General features: G+C 32.0%; 2 protein-coding genes and 1 pseudogene across 3 annotated transcripts; 2 read left to right on the top strand and 1 right to left on the bottom strand.

The window, feature by feature from the left end:
• The first annotated feature begins 1,525 nt into the window (after positions 1-1,525).
• Positions 1,526-2,318, top strand: LOC120185741 (annotated as a pseudogene).
• Positions 2,319-3,776: 1,458 nt separating this feature from the next.
• On the bottom strand, positions 3,777-7,731 carry LOC120201832 (polyprotein of EF-Ts, chloroplastic-like). Of its 2 annotated transcripts, none has more exons than XM_039202378.1 (4): positions 6,042-7,731; positions 5,520-5,897; positions 4,638-5,349; positions 3,777-4,548 (listed from the first exon to the last, which is right to left on the bottom strand). In XM_039202378.1, the coding sequence occupies exons 1-4, from the start codon at positions 7,660-7,662 to the stop codon at positions 3,915-3,917; spliced, it is 3,345 nt and encodes a 1,114-aa protein (XP_039058309.1). In that variant the 5' UTR covers positions 7,663-7,731; the 3' UTR covers positions 3,777-3,914. The 2 variants fall into 2 exon arrangements, with proteins under 2 accessions (XP_039058309.1, XP_039058300.1); XM_039202369.1 differs by having other exon boundaries at positions 3,778-4,548; positions 4,638-5,352; positions 6,042-7,730.
• A 10,595-nt stretch (positions 7,732-18,326) lies between these two features.
• On the top strand, positions 18,327-19,623 carry LOC120194389 (protein SPEAR1-like). The gene is made up of 5 exons (XM_039196734.1): positions 18,327-18,521; positions 18,619-18,735; positions 19,162-19,232; positions 19,330-19,414; positions 19,509-19,623. The coding sequence occupies exons 1-5, from the start codon at positions 18,327-18,329 to the stop codon at positions 19,620-19,622; spliced, it is 582 nt and encodes a 193-aa protein (XP_039052665.1). The 3' UTR covers position 19,623.
• Positions 19,624-21,738: the final 2,115 nt, after the last annotated feature.

Below are 21,738 nucleotides of genomic sequence, written 5' to 3'. Positions count from 1 at the left end.
AAAATTATTTAAATTTTCACTCTGATGTGACAAATTCTAACAATAAATTGTATTTTATTTAAATTCATCAAGCTGACGTGACGAGTTTTCCCTACACTGTAATATTTACGGTAGATCCCAAAATAATTTTAAAGATGGCCTAAAAGGCTAAATATTTAACCTACTGGCCGGTTGGGTGAATTTCTCCGCCAATTATGCCATTTTTACTCCGAATAAATTGTAGATTAGAGATGTTAATCGGATAACACAAAGATATAATGTTTCTTTTGCATTTATTTCATCATATAATTTGTATTTATGCGCGAATCAAATTATCTCATTGAATAAATGAATATGTATTATTTTTACATGTCTCGAGTTCGAACACCAATAACTATAGTAGAGGTGATTAAGCGCTCGTTGCCAAATAGTTAAGAGTGTTTGTTCTTTTTATAATCGCGCTGGTTTAATAAAAAGAATTATTTCTATTATTATCTAATTGCCCGTCCAGCTTAGTTGGTAGAGCGCAAGACTCTTAACCTTGTGGTCGTGGGATCAAGTCCCACGGTGGGCAATTCATAATTGCCGGAGGTCTTCCACGGAAGTTGCTCTCAACCTAGCATTGGGGCAGCCTACTACCATACGTCCCCTTTACGGCCTTACCCCATTACATATGGGAATAAAGTCAGCTAAAAATTTCTATTATTATCTTACAATTTATTACGGATATAAAATTTAAAATTATTTTCATTTTCAGTTTGTTACGTTCATTCTACGATCTATTTTATATAATACATCTATAAACATCAACTAAATAAAATAAAAATCAATTATTTTATAAAAAATATAAAATACATATCTTTTGAATTTCATCGCATATATGACATTATTTTGATACCACTGTCCTGACAATATAGTGTAATGTCAGTTCGATTAATTTATCATACCAATATTTTATTATTTTTAATAAAATCATTGTAATAGTTAATTACGAGGGATCAATTTATTATAAATCGATAATATAAATAATTAAATTATTAATTTTAAAATATTAGGATGAAAAAAAAGAATTTTTCTTAAATATCAGTCGGTTTACCCTAGTTTTAATCACGTGATTGAAACAATCTGTTATCCAAAAATGTGACAGAAGCCGGCAAAAGCTTTATTCTGGGAAAGAGCAAAAGACTTTAACAAAACTGTACTTTCAAAAGCCTGGAATTCTTGGAGAGTCCAGAGAAAGTAAGACTAATTTAAGTTTAAGAAAAAAAAGTTATAATAATTATAATATTTTTAATTGAATTTAATCTGAATTATTAACTTTTTATTTAATATTTTGGACAGTTTGAGTGTAATATATAGTTCTTAACGTTAAATTAGATTATTCTACGACAGAGCTACCTGAATTCCAGTATATGTATATCTCTAATGTAGGGGTAAGCTTGGCTTACTAAATAAAATAAAGCATCAGCGGGAACAGGAAGGATCTGTTATTCTTCTTGCATCTACCTTTATTTGTTAAAGGAGGAGGATTCCATTAAAGAGAATAATGAAGCTTAAACAACTATAAAGCCTCTTAGGCGATCTTCAACAATTCTCAAACCCGAAGGTCTTCTCTTCCTCATTAAAAAAACCCCCAGAATTTCTTCATCATGAAGTTGTTATCGAATCAGTTTTTGGTGGATTATTTGATTTATTCAATGCAGGTGGAGCTCGAACAGTACACTACTGGCCCTCACATCGCTTCTCGCTTGCTTTACACTGTATGAACTATTTTTTTTTTCTCTTTTTGGGGCTGCATCTTCTCGTGCTAAAGGCTAGTTGTGTATTGAAATTCTCTTTTTGTTTAATTGTTTTTGGGGGTTTTTTTAGGCTGAGAATTCATTTGATGATATTAGCGACAAGGTGGTGGCGGATTTTGGTTGTGGATGTGGCACTCTGGGCGCTGCTGCTGCTCTCTTGGGTGCTAAGTAAAACCCATTTTCTCTTTGTTGATTCCTTGGCCTGAATCCGTGCTTTTTGCATTGATATGGACGTTTTTGTTTGCTTTGGATTAGGCAGGTTATTGGCATTGATATCGATTCTCAATCTCTTGAAACAGCTTCTATGAATGCACTAGATCTTGAGGTGCTTTTCCTTTTTGTTGATTTTGATGTAATGTTAAGTCTATAGATTTTATCAACTATTTTAACATCTGTTTCTACTTTACCTGTTATCCATGATGAGATTCACTTGCTAGTTAATTTTGTGCTATTCGCTTTGCGATTTGCTTGTTTCGTGATGTCTTCCTTGTGTTTGCTTTCGTAATTGAACTGCAGCTGGACATAGATCTTATTGTGTGACATCAGTAACATAGGATGGAGAGGTAACAGTTTCCTTTCCTTCCCTTTCCCTATCTATCCTATGTCTTCGGAACTGTAACATAATCGCGATAGTTGATTTTTCCCGAAAAATTACCGGACATTACGATACTGATATGGACAAGCTATCCTCTTTAAGCTATGTAATCAAGGGTTAGTCGTTTGCAGGCGTTGTTTGTCTTGCACATTGGAATAATTTGGGTGAACAAATATACGGGAAGTGTATAGCTAGTCATTTTCATGCTTAGACTTATCGGGGCATGGCTGATTTGCTCTTAAGATAATTCAACTTGTTTCATCTCTGACTTCAATATATATTTATGTTGAAGATGCACTATAAATTGAATGTGTTTGTTACTTTCTGGCAACTATGCCATGTGTTTGTTACTAGTCGAATACAAGTCTAGCTTTTCTGTGTGTGCTACTCTGTAGTTCTCTCCGCTCGATAGAGTCCGAAGTTATCACCTTATCATGGGAGAGTCTCGGTTTCCTCTTATCTTTACTTATTGGTTATGTTTGTACGATCAAAACCGACTTTTTTTTTACTTACATATAGCGACGTTATTCGTCTGATCGAGTTGTCTCGTGTTGTCTGTTTCTTTTAATGCAAAGAAGTTTCAGTTGCCTTGAGGAACTTATATGCAAGCAGTGCAGAGGTCCTGTGTGAGGTAAGTAAAAAGAAGCTTCACAATCCGATGGCGTTTCGTTTTCGAACCACAAAATGGTTGCCATTGCACTGTCGACTTGCCGTTATTCTATTTTTCATCGAACATTGCCATCTTTCTCTTATTCGTCTCCTCTTATCCCAACCCTACTCCCCCCGTTTCATCTCCAGCTTCCGTTTTGACGTCTCTAAACTATACAAACTCCACAAGAAAAAGGCGGTGGATGTTGCCGTGGATCTCTGGCGATTCGTCCCCAATCGCAGTCCGAAAAAGACGATTAATCATCGGAGTTCAGTTTAAGACCATAGTTAAAGATAGATTGTTTATTTCTACTACGTTAATTTAAGACACTTTGGTCAAATCTCTATATTTCAGCTTCCTAGTCTGAAAGTCCTGAAACAGGCATTTTGGTCAAAGCAGGTGGATATTGCCGAGGATGACAACATAACACGTCATTTTATTGAGAGATTAAATTTATCAAAATATTTAGAGTTAGGATGAGGACCAAATTGAAATGGTTTGTAAATATTGAGGGTTAAATTTATTAAATTATTTTAAATAAGTATCGAATTCCTAATGTTTTTGAAAGGTCTAATTGATAATTTTTTAAATTTGATGATCAAAATAAAAGTGCCCTTATAGTTTAATGATTATCTGGGTATTTTACCCTAAACTAATTTGATTTATTCTGTGTTTTCATTTTGCAAAAATATATTGAAGAAGAAACAACTTTCATCTTACAAAATAAAACACTAAGCTTTAATGGCCATTTATGAAGGCCACTACAAAGAAAACTTCGCTTAAACACAACAAAAAATTACCTGATTATCCTCTCGTCCAAAATTAGTTCCTACCTCCATTTACCCAAAATGCTCCACGCTGTTGACAATGGAAGTTCCGACGATTTCCGCTCTCATGCTTCAGTTACCGTTATAGTATCTCCGGTTGTCTCGCCAAGTGTAAACCGAACAAACCTTCGAACTTTTATGTTCTCTCCTAGAGCTGCAACGGTTTGCTTTACCAAGTCTTTAACCAACAGGCTGTCGTCCTTGACGAAGGGCTGTTCCAATAGGGCAAGCTCTCCGAGCCTCTTCGAGACCCTCCCTTCAACGATTTTCTCTCTGATGTTCTCTGGTTTTGACGCGAGGTCGTCTCTTTGCATCTCAAGCTCTTTTTCTTTACTCACGATGCTCTCCGGGATGTCTTCGATGGATACAAACTGCACCTGGGGACAGGCCACAACTTGCATTGCTAGGTCATCGACCAACTCTTTGAACTTTTCACTTCTACCAACAAAGTCAGTCTCACAGTTGACTTCGATTAGGACACCGATCCTCGAGTCGTGAATGTAGGCACCGATTCGGCCTTCAGCAGCAAGCCGGCTGGATTTCTTGTCAGCAGTTGAAAGGCCTTTCTTTCTGAGGTATTCCTGAGCCTTCTGGATATCGCCTCCAGTTTCAGCCAGTGCTTTCTTGCAGTCCATCATCCCGGCTCCTGTTTCTTCACGTAGTTGTTTAACAAGTGCGGCGGCGACTGCCACTTTGGGTCTGCAAAAGAGAAACGGGTGTATATAAACCGTGAAAGAAATGACATCGTATTAGTTACAAATGAGAACCCATGGAAAACCACCACTTACTTCTCATCGGCTTCCTTGACTTCCACTGGAGTCGATTGCTCTTTTCCAGCAGTGGAAACGGGTTTTGCGGCAGTTTGGGCAGCCACTTCCGCAGCAAAATCCTGACTTTTCTTCTCTAGTCCCTCTCCAAGATTGAACCTCACAAACCTTTTCACTTTTATATTTTCTCCAATGGTTGCAATTGTCTGCTTTACCCAATCTTTCACCACCATCTTATCATTCTTAATATAGGGCTGCTCGAGTAAAGACAACTCTTCAAGCCTCTTCCGTATCCGTCCGTCAACAATCTTTGATCTAATTAGCTCTGGTTTCGATAAGAGATCTTCCTTTTGCATCTCTATTTCTTTTTCCTTGTTTACAACCTCCTCGGGAACTTCTTCTGGAACGAGATATTGTACTTGAGGGAAAGCAGCGACCTGCATGGCAAGATCATCGACAAGTTCCTTAAAAGTGTCACCCCGTGAGACAAAATCGGTCTCGCAGTTAACCTCTACTAGGACACCGATCCTGCTATCGTGAATGTAAGAACCTATTCTTCCTTCAGCTGTGGCTCGACTGGCTTTTTTATCCGCATTTGCCAAGCCTTTCTTGCGGAGAAATTCCTGAGCTTTAACAATGTCCCCTCCGGTCTCCGAAAGCGCTTTCTTGCAATCCATCATTCCTGCTCCCGTTTCTTCACGGAGCTGCTTTACTAAAGCTGGAGATATAGTTGCTGCTGTTCATGCATACAAATCAAAAACAGGAGAATGCATCATAAACGTATTAAAAATATAACAATCATAAATGTTTCAAAAGTTCCCATTTCATATTAGAGTTCGATTCAAAAGTTTGTAAGAGACATTCAATATGCATAAAAACTGCCAAAATGGATGAAGTACAAACCTTTAGTCTCATTTTCCTTGGGCGTAGTGCCATTTGAATCGGTAACCTCATCGTTCTTTTGAGATGCAGGGTCTGCCTCTTCAACTTCTGAAGTAGGAGTAGTTTCACCCTCAGAAACCGGTCTCTCTATCTGCGCTTCCTCCTTCATGTCCTCAGATGGATTCTCTTCTTCAACTGCTTCACTTCCCAAAGACTTAATCTGATTATCAGTCGATTCTTGAGAAGGATCAGGAGAAAATGTTGTCTCTATCTGCACATCTTCCTTGGTATCCTCAGATTGATTCTCTTTTTCTTCAACTGCTTCAATTCCCGAAGACTTAATCTGATCATCAGCCGATTCTTGAGACGGATCAGGACTTGCATTGTTTTCCACTGTATCTGCACAAAATCAGCAATAGGAAACTGTAATAAACCATATCCCCTTTTTCCCTTGAACATTTTTTTCTTCACAAAAACATATCACAAGTCATTGGTATGAATTCCTCGAAAATAGGTTTGCTATCAGTGTCATGATTATCGTACCATCGGCATCTTTGGTATCAGCAAGATCTGGTTGTACATCTGTGCTGGCAACACTGCCTTTTTCATCCGAAATAGTTGCAGAGGGAGTTTTATACTCATCAAGAGGTGTTTCGACTTGTTCATCAGGAATACTTCCAGTTTCTTCATCTTCAACTGATGCAGCAGCCGGAGTTTGATCCTCGGCTATGGGTACTTCCTCTTGTACTACATCTTTTGCTGTAGAATCTGCATCAATTAAATTTTCAGATGTCACTTGATCAACGACTTCAGATGATCCAGCTGTTTCATCGGTTTCGACCACATCCACTAATGGAACTTCCAAACTACTTTCCGGAGACAAAGCTTCAACACTGTTGCCTTTTTCCTTCTCCGTGGTTTCCTCGTCCTTGTTTGCAATATCAGCTACCGTATCTGTTTCCTTTTCAACCATTTCATCCGCTGCAGTAGAGGCAGTGGTTGTCTCCTTATCGACCGCTGATGGTTGAACCTCTAATTTCTCTGACTTTTCTCTCTGATCCAAGAATGCAGCAATCTCCTTGTTCTGACGAAAAGCCAGCATAAAGGGATTTGCTGCAGTATACACCACACCTTGGGTAACCTGTGAGTCCGACTTGTCATCGTCCTCTTCTTTCTTCATCGTCAAGGTTACTGATCCTCTTGTGATGCGTAAAACACGGACTTTGACTTCTTGGCCAATTTGCAGCGATGAGTTCCCCATCATGCTCATAAGTCCGTCATCAGATTCTTCTTCGTGGGGCAAGAATCCTTCTTCTCCCTCAGGAAGGGATATGAATGCGCCAGACCTAGCTAAATTCTTCACCGTGCCATCCAACTCTTGTCCCTTGACGAATTTTGAGCTTTTCACATCCCTTTTCTGGCTGGACCTGGAAGTGTTCTTCCTTGGAGACCTTTCCCTATCAGTAGTGGCAGGACCATCTTTCCGTGGCTGGCGCTTACCAGATTCATCGTTTTCACGCATGGAAAGAGAGATCCTCCCGCTCTCATTGTTTACTTCAACTAACCTCACCTTCACCTCTTGCCCAACAGAAACAACACTTGCAACATCCTTAACAAAGCTATCACTCAACTGGGAAACATGGACCAGTCCTTCCGTGAAAGCTCCAATGTCAACAAAAGCACCGAATGGTTGGATCGATCTTACTTTCCCAGTGAACATTGCACCAGGAATAAGCTCCTCATTCTTTACAGGTGGCATCTCACTTTTTCTCACAGGTCTTGTTCTTTTTGATTGAGCTGGAGCAGATGAAGAATCGGGTTGGCTAGTAGATTGTTCGCTTGTTTCAACTGCATCTGGTTGTGTTTCTGATCCTCCATCGGAAACTTTCGTCACAGAAGAACCTGATTCCTCCACTGCTACATCAGTCCCTGTGGCTGATAAACGAATTCCCAGTTTTCCATGTAAGGCATGCCCCGTCCTGTAGTTTCGAAATGGACTAAAGGAGGTTGATAGAGGTAAGATGAATCTTTGTGAGGGTAAGGCATATCGTGTGTTTTTCCTTGATGAACTGCATCTTGTAAAACTAGTGTTCTTCCGTACTGTACATGCAGCACCAGGAACGAATGTAATGTTGCTAACGGAAAACGGGATCACTGGAATCATGCTGACTTGAATGAAAACGTTTAAGGTACAGTCTACGCTAAAATAAGAGTTCCATTTGTATCTTCACCTGCAAGAACATGAATGACGAGCTGAAAAACATGAATTTCTCGAGTCAGTGATAAGGCATGATATGTCCAAGCACCGATCGTGCTCAAACCAATGTGGATAACATCAAAAGATCATGCAAATCTAAGTTTCACATTCAACTAAGAGCTTGATATGCCAATCGTACTTGGTTGTTCGAGTACATTAGCCGTTTTCAGAAAATACATCATGTTCCGAACTCGAAAACTTGTGGATTTAGCTGATGATCCATGTTTATTTTATATATTTCACAAGTCATTGAGGATTCAACATTTCAAATAGCTTGATTACAAGTTATCAAACAAACAATTCTCCGCCTACTTAGCCGAAACAACAAATTCAAAGCTGCAACACCGGTATAACTGTTCATCAATCATCTAACTGTTCTAGCAGCCGAGAAAAACCTTCATATTCAAGTTAAGCTAATAAAATCAACTACAAACAAAAAGAAAGATTTCAAAGAAAAGAAACAGTATCCAAACTATAACATTGTGCATTCGAACAACATTCTCGGACCGAGCAAAAGGGAAGCACTTATCAATTATCAATAAGCAATTCTTATATAAACAACCAATAATATACTTGGATGAAAACTTGCCAAATTCTAGCTTAATGCCACAGTTAATGTTAGAAAACCCAATATTTCCTTCCCAATTGAATAAACAAGCAGAGCATATTTCATAACCAAAACACCATTAAAATTCAAACATGGCATGAGTCTAGGTAAAGAGAATTGAAAAAAATGGAAGATTAACAACAACCCAGAATTCATAAGTGGAAGGAAATGAAAAGGTAAGTTGAAAAACAATGACCCATTAGCTTGTAAGCAAGGAAAACTTATACCTTTTCTAAGAGAGAAAATTTTCTGGGAAAAAAGTTTGAGAATGAACTGAAAACGCTAGTCCTCAGTTGAAGAAGAACGAAAGGTGGGGCTTAAAATCCTTATCTTTGGTTTTCCTTCGTGGATAATTTCATAAAAAAGAATAAACACGATGAAGATGATGGGCTCATCTTGCCTACAAGATTTATTCTCATCCTTTAGTTTTTTGATCGGTGAAGATGGACTTGCACTGGTTTGGACCAAAGACAATAACCCATAGCATTTGTATTAGATACGAATCGCCTTGGACCTCAAATCCTGTATATTTTACCTTTAGACCTTAAATTTTACCCTTGGATATATATGATGAAATAATCCAAATTGTTTATGGTTATGGATGGATCTAGGAGTGTTAGAGATGATTATATCTCTTAAAAACTTTAATTTTTATTTAATTTAGATATTTTTTAACGTATTTTATTGATGATCTAATTTTCTATTCTTAAAATCTTATAATTTCATATATTTTAAAATTTTACATCTCTTGACATTGAATCATTTGTCTGTTTATAAGGCCACTAATCCCATTTTTTATATATAGGTAAATATCAAATCAGACTCCTAATTTTAGTTTATTTTGATTTTATTTCTTATTTTTATAATTAACTGTACTTTATTTTTATTTTATATGATTAGTTATACTTTATCTCTTTGAACTGATAATGTAGCGATGTCACCATATGAGTATATATATATATATATATATATATATATATATATATATATATATATATATATATATATGTATATGCATATTAGGTTAAATTATGTGTTTAGTGCCTAAATTATTAGTTTTAGTCTGTTTTAGTACCTAAACTTGCATGTTTTTCAAAATCATGCCTAAAGTTTAGTTTTTGTTTCATTTTAGTACCCCTCATTCAAAATGTAACATTAAGTTTTGAAAAAAATTGAAAGTTTAAGTACTAAAATAGGCCAAAACTGATAGTTTAGGTACTAGACGCGTTAAGTTTTTAAGGATACTAAAATGAAATGAAAACTAGACATTAGGTAGGTTTTAAAAAATGAAAAATTTAAGTAATAAAATGTAGGGGTGTTCAAATAACCGAACTAATTCGGTTAACCGACCGAACCGAATTAGTTCAGTTAATTTGGTCGGCCACCGAATTAGTTCGGTCGGTTAACGGTTAAGAAAATTTTTAGAATTCGGTTAACGGTTAATTCGGTTCGAAATCGGTTAATTAACCGAATTACCCGAAATTAAATTTTAAATATTAAATATATTTATATATAACATATGGGTTTTGCCCAAACCATTTAAAACTCAATTAATAATTTAAGATCCAATAACTTTTAAGCCTAAATCAATATTAATTAATTAAAAATTTTATATAAAATTTTTATTTTATAATTATATATTATTTAAATTAATTGCAAACTGTTTTTTTGAATTAAAAAATATTAAATATTATATATAACATATGAGCTCAGCCCAAACTATTTAAAATCCAATTAATAATTTAAGATCCAATAACTTTTAAACATAAATTAATATTAATTAATTAAAAAAATTATCTAAAATTTTTATTTTATAATTATATATTATTTAAATTAATTATAAACTTTTTTTGAATTAAAAATATTTAATTTTTATATAAATTATAAAATTTTAAAAAAATTCGGTTAATTTGAAAATTAACCGAATTAACCGAAATTTATTCGGTTCAGTTAATATTTTCGAAAAAAAAAGTCCGGTTCAATTAACAATTAAAGAAAAAAAAAGTTTGATTAATTCGGTTAATGGTAATTCGGTTCGATTCGATTTTAACCGAATGAACAACCTTACTAAAACGGATCAAACTTGATAATTTAAATATTAAATACATAGTTTACCCGATATATTATTATCTCACTCCTTTATATAATAAACTATGATATGGTAAAGAGCATCAAAAGTTGAAGGTGATCTCATAAAAAGTATTATATATATTGGTAATTGGCCACATGCATGCATGCAAGGTAGCTAGCTAAAATAGGCTTTTTCTTTTGCAACTTAAAAAAGCCAGCTTTTAAGGTTTGGCAGCTGAAACATAAACCAAATCCCCCCCCTTCACTCATTCATCAATAATAAACTAATAATGTAAAAGCATGGGCAAAATTTTGCATATGCGTACGAGTCATGACCTCATACGGGCTGTAAGTGAGACGAGACAGATTGCGAGCTACTCGAGATCGACTCGATTAAGGTTCGATAAATACTTGGATCGAATGGATTCGACTCGAGCTCGAGCTCGACTCGAGTTCTTAACGAGCCGAAACGAGCTACTCGATATTTGACTTGAAAAGCTCCTGAGCAACTCGAAAATATAATATATTAAGATTTTATTTTTTTAGAAAATAAATTATTTATAATATTAATATTTATGTATTGATTTTTTTTTAAAAATACAGTAAGATTTTTATGTATTTAAGGTTCATGTTCGAGTTTGAAGCTTCAATCGAGTTAAGTTTAAGAATTTTTTTTTTCATTTCGAGCCTTTTCGAGCTGCTCACGAGCTTCAGTTCAGGATTTCGAGTTCGAGTCGAGCTTGAAAATTTTAAGCTCGCGAGTTTTCGAGTCGAGTCGAGCTCAAGCGCTCGACTCTGCTCGTTTACACCCCTACTTTCGTAATACTCCAACAACATACCATACATTAGTATAATTTATCTCTGTGTATGATTCTTTTTATAAGTTCGAGACGTGAATGAGATTATATCTGTTTAATTTTTTTAGCTATTTGACAATAAATATTCCTACATCTATGTATATACGATGTTTGAATCTAAAATCTTAAGAGATAACGATAATCTTAAACCAAAAGATATAATTGATCATTTTTGGATTTCTAAATCAAACAACATCAGAGAATCATATCCATGATAGATCATGAGAGCACTGGGGATGTTGGTTTTATACTTCAATGATAGATCACCATTGAGCTTCTATTTGCATATAAAAAATAAGAAAATTATTGAATGAAATTAAATATTTTTCAATCAAATTTCAAATTTAAATCCTATGGATAAGAAAATGTAACTTTGAAAGAATTTTTTTTGTTTTAAAAATTTAATTTGATTCGAATTTGAATATAACATGATTCGATAAGATCGATCAGACACCGAAGATTTTAGAAGGAAAAAAAAGAGCAGCATCTTTCATCATGTGGTAAGGATCTCTCCTGGATGTTTCCAAGGAAACCTCTTAAGCAAATTTTCCAGTTGTATTCTCCAGAGATTATTATTAGGGTAAACTATACATTTAGTACTTAAATTATTAGTTTTGATATGTTTTTGTACCTAAACTTTCAATTTTTTTCAAATGCATTCATAACGTTTAGTTTTTATCTCATTTTAATACCCGTCGCTAAAACCTTAATGCGTTTAATACCTAAACTCACTGGCGGTGGATGTACATGGCCTCTGCCCACCCTGAATTTTTTATTTGAAATTCAATTTTTTTCGATTAATTATTGAGTTTATTTATTGTGTTCACCCTGAATTTTTATAGTGCCCACCCTGAAACGTTATCCTACTCATCCACATACAAAAATTTTATATTATAGATATATATGTGGACTCGCCCTCAATTGTTTTTAGATCCACCACTACCTAAATTATTAGTTTTGATCCGTTTTAGTACCTAAACTTTTATTATTATTTTTTTCAAAATTTAACGTTAAATTTTGAACGAGTACTAAAATAAAACAATAACTAAACTTTATGTATGATTTTGAAAAAAAAACATTTGAGTACTAAAACGACCAAAACGGGTAGTTTAAATACTAAACACATAATTTACCCTTATTATTTATAATTAATTATTTATGGGATCTTGGACATTACCTAAAGGCTTTTAGTATATATTTCTGATAAAAAAAAGCACATGATCCACCAGTTTTAAACGCTGTACAATTGGTTGAATTATAATATAGCTTTCTACACGTGCGAATATTTTGGATATATTTATAATTCATGCATAATTTGGAGTTGTTGGATTGTGTACACGTGTATTCGTTGAGAATATAATTAAAGATTAAATATTGAAAAAATAAATTAATTAAGTTTAAAATAATAAGATTCATTAAATATTTAATTCCAAAAAAACCGAAGAGATAAAAATTAAATTTGAACTAAATTTAAAGCGATAAAGACTTTGAATTATTAGACAAATTATTTTGTTGGGAGAGACAATAGACCCTCTATCTCATTCTTTATGTATATTTGTTATAATATTACTAAAAGTTGTGATAATATTAAATGTATGGGTGGGTAAAGTACGCAAATGATCCATCGATTATAGGGTATTATTTTATTAAGTCCCTCAACTATTGAAAGTTATAAAATGATCTTTTGACTATAGAATATTGCTTTATTAAGCCCTTCCACTATTAAAAGTTACAAAATGATCACTCGACTATACATTTTGTTCCAAAGTTATCCTTTTTCGTTAAAAAATTGACGGTTGTCTAAGCTGAACGTTAGCATGATGATTGAGATATGATAGTCGTTTGAGATTTTGAAATCAGATTTTTATCATATCACAGTCATCAGGTTAATGTTCAGCTCAGAATACCGTCATTTTTTCAACAAAAAAGGAAGAGTCTGGAATATAATGAATAGTCGGGGTGATCATTTTATAACTTTTAATAGTCAATGGACTAAAAAAGTAACACCCTACAATCGGATGATCATTTTATAATTTTTAATAATCAAATGACTTAATAAAACAATACCCTATAAGCGAAAGACCATTTATATACTTTACCTAAATGTATCGAAAATATATATGTTAAAGAGTACATTTTTCAGAGAAATTCATGAATATTAAATATAAATTATAAAACGAATCCGAAGGATAAAAATATAAATATCATATGTTATATCATTTATATATATAGCGATTTCCTAGGGATTATATTTGGTTTGCAAATCGTGTGAAGTGATTATGCAAAAAATGTCACTAAAATACGAATATTTATCGGCATTTATTTAAAAAACGTTACTAAAAATACCGCTAAAAATTCATTTTGTTGTGGTGTGCAACCATTAAGGCTCTTGCATATGCCTTCAAATCTATTGTAGATACCATTTTCTCTACGCATCTCTCCACTACATTTCTTCCTTTATTATTATTTTTTTTATTTTTTATTTATCATAATAATAATAATTATTGATAACTCATCACCATATCAATGGCATAAAATTCTTTAAACAGATATTGCTTTGTATTTATTTCAGATTAATCAAAAGGTAATAATTCTTCATTTAAGAATTAAATATTATTTAGTTCAACATTATTAATTCTTACATTTATGTCAATAAATTAATAAATTTTATTCACGTCATTTGAATTAATATTTAATTAGCTTATTAAAATATAATTAATTTATTATATAGTTTTTGTTATAATCAATGACTAATTGGTGTTTGGGAGAATATTCATGACTCAGCATTGAATGACTACACGTGGCGAAATCTAGTGAATCCACAGCCAGCGTGAAGTCACATTGTTTAAAGAATATAATATATTATTATTTTATTTCCTCTACTTGAATCATATGATTGAGGACATGGACTTAAATAAAATATTAATTGAGGTGGTTTGAAACTTTTGAGATATTAACATGATTTTTATCATGATAAATATTAGGGTAAACTATGCATTCGGTACTTTAACTATAATATTTTATTTCGTTCGATCATCAATTATTATTTTTTAAATCTTACCTAACGTTATGTTTTGTTTTGACCACCATGTTAAATATTTAATAGCTCTGTTGACGTAATATTTTTAAAAAAAATCAATAATGACATGACATTACTTCATGAAGATACGTCAATATCACCGTTAATTTTTTAACGGTGGATGACTAAAATGAAATCAATACATAACGTTATGTATGATTTAAAATGACAAATAGTTTGATGACCAAAATAAAACAAAAATGATAATTGAAGTACTAAACATGTAGTTTACCCTTAATATAATGATTATATTATAAATAAATAATTTATGTTACTGTACTATACCATATTACCGTTTGTGTCAACAATCAAATCTAAGAGTCAGTATCAAAATAGAAGAAAAACATAAGTTTATGAAAAAGATAGTTGAATGATTAAGAAAAAAAATACAAGAATTAGGGTAAAGTATCCGATAAATATTTATTCTAAAGAATAATATATATATATATATATATTTAGGGTAAAGTATACAAATGATCCCTCGATTATACGATGTTATTTTGTTTAGTCCCTTGATTATTATAAGTTATTAAACGGCCCCCTGACTATAGGATATTACTTTGTTGAATCCCCAGACTATTAAAAATTACAAAATGGTCACCTGACTATTTATTATATTCCAAATTTATCCTTTTTCGTTAAAAAAGTTGACAACAATCTAAGTTTTATGTTAATATGCTATCTGAGATATGATAAAATATGATCTCAGAATCTCAAACGGCTATCATATATTAGACATCAAATTAACATCTAGATCAAATCGTTTTCATTTTTTAACGGAAAAGGACGAGTTTGGAATATAATGGATAGTCGAAGACCATTTTGTAACTTTTAATAATGAAGAGACTCAACAAAACAATATACTATAATCGAGACCATTTTGTAACTCTTAATAGTCGGGGGACTCAACAAAGCAACACCCTATAGTCGAGGGACCATCTGTGTGTTTTACCCTATATTTTAATAAGCAAAGTAAGTCATTGTGGATATGCGTGATGCATGTTTTTCTAACCAACTTTTTTTATCTATTTATTTATTTATTTATCAGTGCCTTTATTTTGACTTTTAATTAATATTGTAAAACCCAAAAATCAAATTTTATATTTATTTAATTGTTATACGTGAAGAGCATATATTATTTCAAAAATTATATTTATTTAATTGTTATATGTCAAGATCATATATTATACACATACACCCTTCTAGTTCTATGAATTGTTTTTTTTATATATTTTGAATGGATGTTATAGCGTCTTCATATTCAAGCTTCCTGTAATTAATTAATAGATTTCCCGATTAAAGAAACGAGGGTTTTGGACCTAATTGCAATCTTTTCATTCAATTGGACTTAAACGTCTTTTTAATGAATAATTTTGTGTAAATTAAATTTTCCATATTACAGTTCTTAAATAATGAAAATATATGCCTAAGAATTCAACTTAATAGTCGCCGATGGATAAAACGTTAGATTTTTTAACTTTTAAGGAAGGTCAATGTTTTAATTTTGTATTATAAATTAAACAAATTGAATTGAGAGGATCATCTTCGTTTATAGTATTCGAGACCCATATTTATAATAAATTGTGATTTTTTAATCAGGGGTAAGTACAAGGCAATATATGTTCAAAGATAACTCTTAATCCTTTGACATTGAACGACCACATCCCTGACATCTATGGTGCTCGAATTTGAATCCTCTTCCTTTACTACGGAGACCACTTGGTTCGTGCTATTATATTTAAAACATATTGTGATTCTTTAAATATCTAAATTGTAAATTATTGATTAGTTAAATATGTTTGAATATATAACTTCTAAGATATTGTAAAAGTAATAAGATCAAGGGGAAATTGTGCTTTTAGTATCTAAACCATTAATTTTGGTCAATTTTAATATATAAACTTTTACTTTTTTTGAAAAAATATACTTAAAGTTTGGTTTTTATTTCATTTTAGTAACTCATCATTAAAAACTTTTATTTTTGTTTCATTAAAGTGTATCGTTCAAAGCTTAACGTTAAGTTTTGAAAAAAGATAAAAGTTTAGGTACTAAAACGGACAAAAACTGATAGTTTAGGTACAAAACAAGTTAAGTTTTTAATGGTGGGATACTAAAACATTATGTGTGATTTTGAAAAATTAAAAGTTTAGATACTAAACAGACCAAAACTGATAGCTTAAGTATTAAATGTATAATTTACCCTAAGATCAATCATACAAAGCATGTCTAAAATAAAATCGGTATAGAAACTTAATAAAAAAAAACTTAATCCACTTCGTCATCATAAAAACATATTAATTACATTAAAAGGTATTTTTAATAAAAAAAATTAAAAAAACAAAATTTATGGATCAGTACAAATTTGGATATAATCCCTAGAAAATCTTTTATCTCTAAATTTTCAATAATTATAGGATCCCTGTTAAGGCCTAAACCTTTATTAAATATTAATTGTAATAGCTTTATTCTTGCAATGTATCTCTGAGTATCTGATCTGGATTATCGATCGGGAAATTAATAAATTAATAATTAAATAAAAATATATAATATTTTTAGATTTATTACTCGTGTTTTACTTAATTAGAAAATATTTATATTTAAATTATATTTTTTATTTTTAAAACCAAGTTTGAAATCCCCAATATACAAATATATATAAACTATAATGACTACATGAATAAATAAATAAATAAATATTCAAACGAATACCTTACTCTAGATATAAGAGAGACAATTACATTTGGTCTCTAATTTAACCACTAATAAATTGAGTTAATTTTGTCTCCAATCCTTGTACCATTAGAACTTTTAAAATTTCACCCCTTTGTTTTTATTTTTAGAAATTTGATTTTTCTAATTTAATAATTAGAATCCAACCCATATCACTATTAAAGGTTCTTTCTTTAAATTTAAATCCGTGATAGTTTAATATTCAAATTTAACATAAATCAGAACTCACCAAGTGACCTTAGTGGTGGTAACATGATCATTAGATTTTGATAAATATTATAAAGTGACCATTAACTTTGTTGAAATGAATCACTATTTATAAAATCGTAAGGGCCATTTTGTAACGATTCATTAAATTTAATGACCGCTTTATAACATTTCCGAATTTTATTATGAAAAAGATCATTTTGACTTAGTTCATTAAACTCGACATACTTTATCCGAAATTTGAAATACCAAAGAATACATGGACTAGAGACATAATTAGGCCATAAGTTAAATAGAATAGTAAAAGTTTTAAATGTTTTTAGGGTAAACTACACATTTAGTACTTAAAGTTTCCGTTTTGGTCTATTTTAGTGCCTAAACTTTCATCTTTTTCCAAAACCTGCCTAATGTTTGGTTTACATTTCATTTTATATAGTATCTCGTCGTTAAAAACTTAACGTGTTTAGTACATAAACTATCAGTTTTGATCGGTTTTAGTACCTAAACTTTCATTTTTTTTCAAAATTCAACATTAAATTTTGAACAAATGTACTAAAATGAAACAAAAACTAATTTTTTTAACGACGGGATACTAAAATGAAACAAAAAACTATACTTTAGATATGATTTTGAAAAAATTGAAAGTATAGATACTAAAACGACTAAAACTGATAGTTTATATACTAACGCATAATTTACCCTAATGTTTTTAATATGTAGCAGCAATATATAAACAAGTGAGTGAGAGAGAGAGAGAGTATTTGAAAAGAAAAGGTAGTGGAAATAAAAAGGGGGCATAAAATCTGTGTATATACAGATAATATAATCTCTGATAAATCTCTACAAAATCTGATCCAGCGATGCAATAATTACTTGCCTTTGCAAAAACCTTAAAAAGAAGGAGGGGGGGGGGCAGTGCCCACATCTCTTGATTCTTCACCATCATCATCATCATCTCTCTCTCTCTCTCTCTCTCTTTGCTGCAAACACACACAAAAAGCTTGGGATTTTCAAAGCTAAAATGGATAACAGTTATCACGGTTCGTCGTCTTCGAGGAAAGGAAAGAAGGGCAACTCGGACAAGCCTAAGCAACCCCAGAGAGGCCTCGGTGTTGCTCAGTTGGAAAAGATCAGATTACATGGACAAATGGCTTCTTCTGGTTATAATAATAACCTTCCTCTTCATTATGGACCTTGCCCTGCGAGTTTCAACCAGGTGATTTGGATTTTCAGTGATGAAAATGATTTGGGGTTTGTTTTTTTTCGGGGGTTTAGATTTGATGGGAATGATTCTGTGGTTACTGTACGTGCAGGAAGATAACATGGGAGTGCAGCAGATGGGTTATTCATCAATGGCGTCGTCGTCGTCTTTTTCTTATTCATCGACATCACCAGCAGCTTCTTACGGTTTCCAGTACCCCAACACGATGGTATGTGAACCGGCACTCGGTCTCTTTGGACTTTGCTGTACCTAAACAGTTCCTTTCTGATTTTTCTTCGAAAAATTGAGTGCATTTTCTGTGTGTCACACTGTGAAATACCATCACAACGTAGCGTAACAGTCGTATTAAATGTAACGTTTTTTAAGGATACGGTACCAGTATTTATCATATGAAAACATAATTATTTGCATCCATCTGCAACTGCTGTCACCCTAATGGTGTACTGGTAGCTTATGATTTTACTTCTTTGTGCTAACCCTAGTCTCCCCATTGAACTAAATCTCCATTATTCCTTTGTCATACCCAGCACTGTTATACATGATAGTTTTTAATGTTACCGTGATATCGCAACCGCATTCGCAACATATACCGTAACTACAATTCAGTAGTATGATATTATATATTATTTTACAGATGGGGGTTGGCGAGTATGATCAAAGAGGGAACTTCAGATATGGTGATTCCCAACCAAGTACTACAGCAAGGTGCACAATCTGATTAATTTCCCATCTAAAAGAGCTTTGATTTTGATTTTGATTTGCTTGTTGTTTATTAATGTTTCAAATCATTTTGCTATTACAGTTGGAACACCAGCAGTGGCATCCTAGAGAGCCAACATTTTGCACAACCAAACATGACCAGACAACTTCTTAACCCACACGATGAGGTTTGTAATATTCACACACATGAAACATCCTTGTTCCATGGCATGTCAGGATTCTGTTCTTTTAGTTGATTTTTACCTGCATTTTTTGTTATAGGATTCGCGTTCAAGGAGCAAGAAACACCGGAGCAGCTCGTTGGGATCGAGCAGTCAAAATTCGGAATCGAGTGACACACAAGAGCTGGATTTGGAGCTCAGATTGTCATTGTAATTAATAATTTTTTTTCTATCAACTCGATTGAAAATGTTATGCTTTTCCTAGAAATTATAAGTTCAAGACAAGCAGTTTGAACCTTGCAATTCACATATATATATATATATATATATATATATATATATATATATAACTTGAGCAAGTTGATCATGGAAGTTGTTTGAAATTTTCTCTTATGTAATGAACAAGGCAAATTCGACTTGCTGAATGAGATATAGTGAAGGAAAATTTCCAATGATTTTCGATTTTCATCATTTAACTGTTCAAAAGACATGAGATTAAGTATTTTTAAGTGTTCAATATCCTTCGGTTTATAGACGGGAAAGAGAGTAGGAGTACTATAAATATCGTATCTAATATATTAAAAAAAAGAACATTTATATTCTAATGCATCGAATCAACTGCTAATCAACATTTCTATTCTATAATAGCAGCCCTTGCGAAAGAAAATTTTCACGTGCGAACACATAGGCGTACGATGTTCAATATTTTATGTTTTAAGATCAAAAAAATAACATATAGGTTTCACTGTCAATTCAATAAAATAAGTAAATGGATGGGATTTTAAATATAAAGGTTTAATTGAGCGTAAAAAGGAAAGGAAATTAGGGTTCATATTTTCTTAATTTATTTCTTAAACTAATTAAGTTTATTACGTGTATATACTTATGAAACCAATATTAAATCTGCTTTAATTAAGTGGCTTCATTCTTAATTCTTAATTAATTTGTGTCAATTCTTCTCTGTTTGTCCATATTACAAGTGAGCTTGACATGCTTGTGTCCTTTTTCACTATACATAAAGTTTGCAACTTTAATATGCAGTGAAAAAACTGTGAACACACCACTAGGAAACACAGCTCTGTTCAATATGTCAATCAAAAGATGTATAATTAGTCATCAATTTGACCCAAAAAGTTTTTTAAAAATGTTACTTTTGAGGTAATATAATCAACAACTATTATTTCAACCAAAATCACCCTCCTCAATAGCATCTTAGTTTTTGTTTTAATATGTTAATTTGGATCAGTTATTGTAGAAATTTATCATGGGATGACCTCCCTAACTTTATTTTATTTTATTTACAACGTCAAGATCCAAATATCTAATGTTGTTTAAGGCATTTAATGCTTCAATCCATTATATCAACTGATTATTCGTGATTTAAATTTTATCTATAGGGATGATAGTTTAACATGAATCTAACAATTCCGATCTTATCCAATATAGTTGGTTTATATATATATATATGAGATAGGACCATTGGATGAGAGAAATTAAATGTTGAGGTTAACAATAAAAAATGAAAATATATTCAATGGAAAAAACAAGGAGTTAAATCCAACGATCTTCAAAAAGTGTGAAATTAAAGGAGTTTTACATATTGTAAGTAAATCTAACCCTGAATATATTTATATTTATATCGAGGGAAATCATAGGCAAATATTAACTCGTTACTTTTTTTTTCCAGTGAATATCTTCTCATCCAATGCTCCTAAAAATGTAAAATTGAAAGAGTTTTTCATAATGTAATTAGATCCTGCCTCATATATATATATATATATATATATATATATATTCAATGTTCTTCTTTCTATAGTTTTTTTAATTCGTCTCTATTTTTGAAAAAAAAAAGATTTTTCTTTTTTATATTTGTGTTGAGTCGAGTTGGATGTAAAATTTTATCTTAAAATTTAAGTCGAATGAGACCTTCCTAAGTTCATATCAAATTCAAATAAATAAAATATATTTCTCGAATCTGGTCAAACTTATAAAAAATCAAACCTCACCCAATTGATGCCATCCTTACATATCATGTCCTCTAAAATAACAATAACAATACACTTTTATAATAAAGGATCAATTTAGTTCTAAGTCAATAACATAAGGACTTGTTTGACAATTTATCCGAAAATGAATATATATATATATATACTCTTTTTTTGTTAACAACGTTTACATACACACATACATTGAAGTGTATGTGCTTTTAGCATGGGTTTGGGAATTTAGATAAAACTTAACCAAAGTTTAAGTAAATATAAAGAGGGTTAGTGTGACATTGAAATTTGTATGAATCGAGTTAATTATGATATTATTGGGAATAAAATAAT

The sequence above is a fragment of the Hibiscus syriacus genome, unplaced genomic scaffold, assembly GCF_006381635.1.
Source record: "Hibiscus syriacus cultivar Baekdansim isolate YM2019G1 unplaced genomic scaffold, ASM638163v2 tig00000340_pilon, whole genome shotgun sequence".
NCBI classification, from domain to species: Eukaryota; Viridiplantae; Streptophyta; class Magnoliopsida; order Malvales; family Malvaceae; genus Hibiscus; species Hibiscus syriacus.
The sequence above is the reverse complement of the archived record's forward strand: the minus strand, read 5'-3'. Positions and strand labels throughout refer to the sequence as shown.

What these genes read in the sequence shown, in the direction of transcription:
- LOC120201832 (XM_039202369.1), bottom strand. Translation starts at nt 7,662, where the DNA reads ATGATTCCAGTGATCCCGTTTTCCGTTAGCAACATTACATTCGTTCCT. An exon ending in CAAGGAAAATGAGACTAAAG is followed by an intron (nt 5,353 to 5,519) that starts GTTTGTACTTCA and finishes ATGCATGAACAG; the next exon opens with CAGCAACTATATCTCCAGCT. An exon ending in GTCAAGGAAGCCGATGAGAA is followed by an intron (nt 4,549 to 4,637) that starts GTAAGTGGTGGT and finishes TCTCTTTTGCAG; the next exon opens with ACCCAAAGTGGCAGTCGCCG.
- LOC120194389 (XM_039196734.1), top strand. Translation starts at nt 18,327, where the DNA reads ATGGATAACAGTTATCACGGTTCGTCGTCTTCGAGGAAAGGAAAGAAG. An exon ending in GCCCTGCGAGTTTCAACCAG is followed by an intron (nt 18,522 to 18,618) that starts GTGATTTGGATT and finishes CTGTACGTGCAG; the next exon opens with GAAGATAACATGGGAGTGCA. An exon ending in CAACCAAGTACTACAGCAAG is followed by an intron (nt 19,233 to 19,329) that starts GTGCACAATCTG and finishes TTGCTATTACAG; the next exon opens with TTGGAACACCAGCAGTGGCA.